This window comes from Hippoglossus hippoglossus, chromosome 7 (assembly GCF_009819705.1).
Source record: "Hippoglossus hippoglossus isolate fHipHip1 chromosome 7, fHipHip1.pri, whole genome shotgun sequence".
Classification (NCBI taxonomy): domain Eukaryota; kingdom Metazoa; phylum Chordata; class Actinopteri; order Pleuronectiformes; family Pleuronectidae; genus Hippoglossus; species Hippoglossus hippoglossus.
The window spans coordinates 27,232,470-27,240,552 of NC_047157.1; the positions used below are offsets into that span (position 1 = coordinate 27,232,470).

The 8,083-nt window shown below is 45.9% G+C and overlaps 1 protein-coding gene across 1 annotated transcript in view; it reads right to left on the reverse strand.

The window, feature by feature from the left end:
* LOC117765251 (IQ motif and SEC7 domain-containing protein 2-like) overlaps positions 1–5,956 on the reverse strand; it is a 52,305-nt gene extending 46,349 nt beyond the window's left edge. The window contains 1 exon segment of the mRNA XM_034591623.1: positions 4,977–5,956. Coding sequence (XP_034447514.1) covers positions 4,977–5,713 — 737 coding nt within the window. The 5' untranslated portion in view covers positions 5,714–5,956.
* Between the last annotated feature and the right edge of the window lie 2,127 nt (positions 5,957–8,083).

Below are 8,083 nucleotides of genomic sequence, written 5' to 3' on the forward strand. Positions count from 1 at the left end.
TAATCCCATTGGCTCTCAGACCTGGGGTCCCCAGATGCGAGGTCTGCAGTTGGACGCTCTCGGCCTCAGTCTGTGATGTCATTGCTGATCAGAGCCAATCAGCTTGGAGCGTGAACACGTCTGTGGATGGACGAGCTGCAGCAGAGTGTTCGTGCCGTTATGAAACCGCCTCCTCCTCCGCCTCCTCCTCCTCCTCCTCCTCCTCCTCCTCAGCCTACCGTGCTGTTGCCATGACAGCGCAGCATTTATCCCTCCTCCTGCACCCCCCCAACGCTCCTCCCACCCCCCACCGCCACCTTCACCAACACCAGCCGGCTCCATGTCTCATTTTCATGTTGCCAAATTTAACAGACAGACGGAATGACAGAGGAGGGGGGGGGGAGGGGGGATATGTGACGCTGTGCACGATTTACGAATCGAGTGTGTGTGTGTGTGTGTGTGTGTGTGTGTGTGTGTGTGTGTGAGCCTTGACATCCAGGTCAGCTGATGATTACACCAACAATGAACAAGACTGATATGATCTCATATATAGACACACACACACACACACACACACACACACACACACACACACACACACACACACACACACACAGCTCCAGATGAAGCTAAAATAGAGAAGGGTGTAAAAGCTGCTGGTCCAGTTTTAGTTTGAAAAGTCCGGAGCTGCGTTTTATTCTGGACGAACACAAACTGAGATGTTTGGAAACGACGACGCTCACAACCTCTTGTGATTGGTTCTTTTCAGTCATGACTCGTCTCCTGTCACGTGACAGCGTGGAGAATCAAAGACTTTCTGACCCTGTTGTCTTCTTTATTGTACGATGACACAACTGTTTACATGTGGAGGAGACCAGATGACATGTGACGTGTTCGCTCAGTGTTCAGGTCAGTGTCAGTGGTCATGTGATGGTCATGTGATATGCGTGTTAGTATGGACGCGGATTAAAACTGATACGGAGCCAAAACGTTTGTGTGGAAAATGATGGTTTTAGTTGGAAAACGTTTCAAACAACAGGGTAATAGTGATGAAGCCCGACTGTCGGTAACAGCTTCATCTTGACGTCACTACATCAACCTCAGGTGCTGCAATCGTCACGTGTTGTACTTTCAATATTTTCAATGAATGTTGCAACGTGGCTGTAGTTAAAACATCTGTTTGAACATCTGTATATATTCCACTCACCGAGGAAGCTTTTCATTTTCTGATGTCATAAAATAATGATTCTACTTTTTTGTTACTGCTACTTTACTAAGGAGTCGTACTTCTACTGCCTCCCTTGTTCACGCTCAGTGCCGAACGGTAAGATTCATATTTAATGAGCTGACCAGACTTTAATAAAAGTAGAAGCTACAACACATTCGGGAGTTTGCTGAGAACATACAGTGCATGTTCGTATGAACCGAGCTCATTAAGAAAAGCTGTGAGTTTATGGTCTGAGCTGTTTCACTGGTGGAAACATGTCGAGCTCAGGAGTTTCATGACAGTCAGCGCTGATGAAGTGGTTTTCACACACACACACACACACACACACACACACACACACACACCTGGTTCCACAGTGGTGCTGACCGAGCTCATTTACACTCCTGTTATCGTCATCAGCTGTTTACAAAAACAGGGTCAGAGAGGGGGGGCTGCGAGGAGAGTGAGAGAGTAAGAGAGTAAGAGAGACAGAGACAGAGACAGAGACAGAGAGCAAGAGTAAGAGAGAGACAGAGAGAGGAAGACAGAAAAAGACACTTTGACCTTTGACCTCTGAAATCTAATCAGTGGATTTTTTAGTCCAAGGGACAAAACGTGAATAAGTTCCCGACGGCAGAATTGAGATACTGAGTTCACAAAATGAGACGTACGGACGCACAACCCGAAAGCATCGTGCGCCCGGCCACCGGGTGGCGTCACTGCGGAGACAGAAGACAAAGCTAATTCCCCTGAGAAAGAAAAAAAGAAACGAGGGATCTTTGCTCTTTTCTTACATCTGAATCCTTCAGATCCGACTCTGTTGACTCCTCCACACCCACACAGTAAAATAACCTCTCTCGCTCTCTCTCGCTCTCTCTCTAATCCTGGTTGTGGCACCGTCACATTGTGTGTGATATTACCTTTGGTGACTCACACAGAAAACTAATCATCAGTTGCAGTGGAGGAGGAGCTTGTGTTTACAGGCCACATGTGTCAGTGTGTTGTTAAACCCTCAGGTATCCGGTGAACACACAGAAACATGATGTCTTGTACTTGTGTGTCTCTGCTCTGAAACACTGGGCCTCAGGACGGTGAACTCACCGTTTCACCCTTGAATCTTTTATGAAAGTGTTCAAGGATCATATCAGCGTTTTGCATATTTTATTCTGTGTACTTCAGGTAAAACGTCCCTCAGGCTGCTCTGTGTAGAGCCTGGATCTTATTGTGCTGTTTCTGTTGCCGACAACAAAACCCCTAACCTTTGTGTGAATAACTTTGAATCCTGAGTTTAACTTAAGTCTTTAAACTAATTGGCTACTTGTTACTAACCAAGACGATGCCTGCAGCCTGACACAGAAGAAGCTGAGCCCTCATGTATGATGAAGCATTAAGTGAAACATTGACGACTACAGCGCCCCCTTCAGGTGATTCATTTCCTCGTTGGATTAAGTACTTTTTGACTGGTGGTTGACATTAACAGCTCAACTCTCTCTCTGGACTTTGACAGATTCATAAAAATGCAGTAAATCGAACCTGTTTTAAACTTTAATGATGGCTGAAGGTAGTTTGTGCGTAAACACGATTGACACAAGGTGACGTCATATTGTTCTTTTCAACCTGCAAAAGATTCGGACTTGGTGTCTAAAGACCTTTACAGAGAACGTGTTTTAGTATGAAACCTCAGGATGTGAATTACAAACTGTTTGACAGAACTGCAGTAGTGAGTACAACACCGACAGTAAGTAAAGTTCCAGGTCGTGTCTGGGTTCTGATACCTAACACCAGTTGCACAACAGCAACATGTCAATAGTGTGTCAAATGCACCATGAATGAAAACTGCTGGAAACCTGTGTATTAAAACATCTACGTGTCAGATTCATCAGCCTCAGCTCACAACACTTCTTCAGACCAAACGTTAAAACTGCTTCCTTATATGTGAGTCTTCTTTTTTTCTCAGTTTTAGCCCGAGGTGCTGCAAGATAAATCTGTGTGAGGGTGTTTTGCATTTTGCTGCATCATGACCTATCAGAAATCAGTCAGAAACCAGTGTAGGCAGCTCTGCAACATGCCTCCATGCCTCTGTGCCATAATCTGCCCCAGTGCAGTGTGGGATTTACTGGCTCACACTCAGCCACTTGACAAGGCAGCAAGCATCTGACAGAACTGTGTGATTTCATAACGAATCAGCCTTATCCTCGCTGCTGTCAGACGCCGTCATTGTTCTCCGCCTGTTACATCAGTCGCCGGCTTGGGTTCAGCTTCTTCTCATGATATCAGCTGCACCTGAACGTCCCATGACTCATGGGATTAGAGGATTTTCTGCCTGAACTTTGATGCGTCTGAAATCTGAACGTCTGAGTCACACTCTGCGAACCTCTGTGCACAATCTGCTTTACTGTTCGGCTGCACTTATGAGAGCTTATAAGACAAAGCAATAGTACTATTAAATCTGTCTCCATGAGTCATCACTGCGTTTCCCCAGCCTCGTTCCTGCAGGTCTGTCGGGAGCTTCTCTACTTCTGTTCTGTATTTGCAGGAGAGGCGGCGGTACCACGGCGGTACGAGCTGTGCAAAGGTTCGAGCACGCAAAGCACAGATCGAGGTTGAGACCATTTCAACTGTTAGCGAGAGCTTCGTCCTTCAAACAGTTTTCCACGGTTGCTTGGCAACAGCAATCGCCATGACCAGCTCTGTGACCGGTTACAGAGGAGCTGCCTGGTCGACGCATGGGACAACTGCAACGCTGCATCCTGTTGCGTGACACAGCCGCTGTACACAAAGACGCTGCCACAGCCAGGCTCCGTCCTTCTTAACGTTTCCAGTTAGGATCCTCTTAAGATCGCGTTGCCAGGCAACAAACCCAATTCCAGCCAGCGAACAGACCGAAAATTTATTCAGAGCAACAAAATTACAACAAAATAAATCCAACCACGAAAGAGGAGGCGACGGAGCTACCTAGTAAGTGGTTACCATGGTGACCGGTACAACAAACCACTTCACTGTAACATAAAGCGTGTTTTTTCTTCATAGTCTTATAGAGAACAAACAATTCGACTGCTCGACAGAAATATCTGTTACCTAACACTGTTCAGTCTTTGCTCCACCAATTATCAGTGTTAGAGATGCTGTAGTCGTTTAGTTCGTCTGTCTCTGGAGTCTCTCGCACTCCTGCTCTCCTGCAGTCTGTAAATTACCGCTACAACCTTCCGCTCTGTAGCCCTATTAGCTGATAAAAGAATGAATATTTATCAACCCTGTACAGCCACCGATCGCATCCGAACAGAAAGAATGCACAGGGGCATCAGCTGCACCCTCGCCTCCGAAGAAACAAAGACTTCAACTCGCTCCTGTTCAACAAAACACCTCTTGCCAATGGAAAAAGAAAATCAAGCAAAAAGATGTTTCCTGGTCGGATTCAGCAAACAAGCAACTATTTCTAGGTTTGCACAAAACCTGCATGAGAGAAGCTGCAAAGTTAGTAGCAATCAAAGTCAAAGATTAACACGAGTTTTGGAAAAGCAGACAGTGGGATGACAGGCTGCTCGAGTTTGGAAATGTAGTCATATTAACACTAATGTCCTACAGCAGCTCAACGATGTTTTATTCCAGATTTAGAGGCTTAAACTGCACATTAGAGGCATTTGAATGCACCAACAGAGCTATTTCATTACTATGGAGCAAAGTGCATCTGCAGGAGATTTTTAATTTGTTCATTTCAACCCACTTCTGAGATCCACTCGTGCCGCCTTTGGCTTTGGTTGTAGTAATTATACCTTAAACTCTAACTTACGTTTTGTGATGGTGGAGAGTGTTGGCGTGGTGGTTGTTGGAGGCGTTGACTTTGTGCAGGTGCTCGATCCTCTCTTTCTCTTTCTCTACAAAGTTGGTGTTGGTGCCGGTGCTGGTGGAGGACGCTCGGGACAGCCGGCTGTGGGCCCGCGGCTGATCCCTAGGTGGGATTGGAGGAGGGGGAGGTGGAGCCGGGGCTGGGGAAGAGATCGGAGCTGGCATTTGGGCTGGGATCGTTATGGAGGCTGGGGCTGAAGCTGGAGCGGGAACCGGGATAGCAGTCGCACTGGTGCTGTTGGTGCTGTTGTAGGAATGGTGGGTGGAGGAGTGGTGGTGGTACTGCTGATGATGATGCTGGTGGTGGTGGTGGCTGTGGTGGAGGGAGATGGAGGTAGGGGGCTGGGGAGGAGTTTGGTGTTGGCTGTTGTGGTGGTAGTGGTGGTTCTTGGAAAGAGACACTGATGTGGTCTGAGTGGGCGGAGGTGGCGGTGGAGGAGGAGGGAGCGGAGGCTCAGGAGGAGCAGGTGGAGGAGGAACGACAGGTTGCCGGTCCAGACGCAGGTCCTTGTTCTCCTGGCTGAGCCGGTCCAGTTGGACCTCCAGCTCCTCGATTCGGCGCCGCTGGGTTTCTAGAAGCTTCTGCTGGCTCTCGATAATGTTGTTGAGTTCCAGGAGGTACTCCACGGCCCGGTTGGGGCTTTCTGGGCTGCCCTGGCCGGGGCCCTGGTTAGCATCCATGATTAGCTAAAGACTGTTGGATGTTACAGTTGGTTAGATACAGCGAGCTCTGAGGCTAAATGCTAAACTGCTGCACTCGATGAAATGCTGCCTGAGTAACAGCCACAGCTGGTGCAGAGCCAAAGGCTAACTCGCTGAGAGTTTGATACCCGGGGGTTAGTAGAGAATAAAAGAAAAGAAGCTCAACTGACTAAACACTGAGTGGAAGCCTCAACACAACAGAGAACCTCCACCTAAACTGTTATTTAGACCCAGAGCAGAAATACTTACTACTCTAAAGTCTAGTCTACAAACTAAAACCTAAAGTCTAAATAACTACTAAACTACACCCTATGGCCCTAAGGCCTACACCCTAAAAACTAAAATACCCTTCACCCTCCCCCCCACCAGAGGTAAGTGGGGGGGAGAGGACTTTTTCTTCTTCGACTGCTGCTTTGAATATCAAGATGGACCTTGTCCTGGTGAGCTCCAGGCGGAGAGCTTTATCGAGTCGTCAACCATTCCCTGGTTCAGTCAGATGTTCCTGCTGGGCTTCGACCCATGGCGGTAATAAAACAGAACAAACTTCTAGGACATAGAGATTGTTTTTCCTCCTCCCACAGTCAGAAAGTCTGTCTTTGTGTGTTAGTAACTCAGTTGTATCCCCTCCCTGCGCTCCATGCAGAAGATCAGAGCATCGGTTTCCCAGGAGCAGGAGTGGAGACCATAGCTGATAGAGATTTGATTTGTCCCTCTGGATCAACGATGTAGGACATTATCATTGCTGAGCAACTGTAGATTGTCCAACACGAGAAGTACAAGTGATATATTTCTCTTCCACAATCCAATCCAAGTGTTTTTTCTTATCACTGCAGCAGAACCAGAGTCTGCTCCACTACATGAAAACTCCCAAACTAGATGACTAATCACTTGCTTCCCTGCAGAACATTATTTTAAATCCTGGGATCAAAACTCCTGAAGTAAAATCTCAAATCAAACAGTCCGGAGTTTTCTGAGCAGGGGAAATAAGTAAATTAAGCTCAGTTCAGTTCAGATCCTCTCCATCATCAAAACAGTCTGGAACCAAACATCAAGATATCAACAAAATGCAAAGCTCCACAAACTGAAAGTGTTAAACGTTGAAGATCATCTTCTGAAAGACATAGAAGACGACACGTTGACCTCTTCCTGGTCCATGGGTTCACCTGCAGGACTCCAGTCTTCCTGCAGTCGCTCTGTCAGCGTCCAGCAAGGGTTGAATCTCATGTCTCCTCCCTGGGTGCCGTGAAACATTTGGGATGGAACATCATTATCATCCCGTTGGATGGCACTTCTGGATCCTTCTTCATGTCGTCCATCCATCACATGAAAAAGAAGAGAAAGAACAGTTTGGATGAGAGGACGGAAGGTTTGAAAGGACGAGAGTCAACAGGAAACATCAAATCAAGACAAAGTTGATTCTTAGAGCATCGCATCTTTCTTGCCATTTTTTCATCTTTCATTCATTTACTTTTCTTTTCACCATCAGCCTGTCACTATCTCTCCTCTGTCTTTCTTTTCCATCTCTTTTTGTATCTATGAACTCAAACCTGTGCAAAAGTCACGTGCATTAACATTTAAAAATCAAAACCAAATGTAGGAAGCCGGAGTCGTCTGGTCACAAATCAGCAGCCAGGCTGCTTGGAGATGTGCTCGGTATCTGAAACCAATCTCAAATTAAAGAGTTTCCAAAAGAAAAGTGGCACGTCTGTCTAACTAGCTGATGACATCCATTAGACACCATTAGGAAACAATGTGTGTTGGAATTTCAGGTTAAATGAATTCAAACTGGACTCATCTTTAATTTCTGCCACAAACTAGAAAGAAGATATTTACTGACACCCGCTGAAAGGATTTCTGGCTTATGTATAATATGCATAATATATATTGTCTGTTCGTACTGAACATACTGCACCACACACACACACGCACACACACACACACACACACACACACACACACACACACACACACGTCAAGCTATTTGGTCTCTGTTGCAAAGCGGCTGAACAGTTTCAGTTTTTATATCGTTTCCCATTAAGCACATTCAATTATTCATGACTCACTAACTGACCAGCATATATATATATATATATATATATATTTCTATTTCTATTTCTCTCTCTCGAAAATAAGTGAGTATGCAGGTAAAAACAGATACAAATATTGTCTAACAAGAAACTAACTTACTGGTCTCAATATGATTTTCTTCTTGAAATGATTCTATATTATCATGCAGGGCGCCCCCTGGAGGTCAATGTTTGAATCATCAGCCTGAGACCGTTCAGTCAAGACTTTTCCAGTTTAGCGTCAACGCGCCAATACACTTGTTGCTTTGATTTTTTTCGAAAA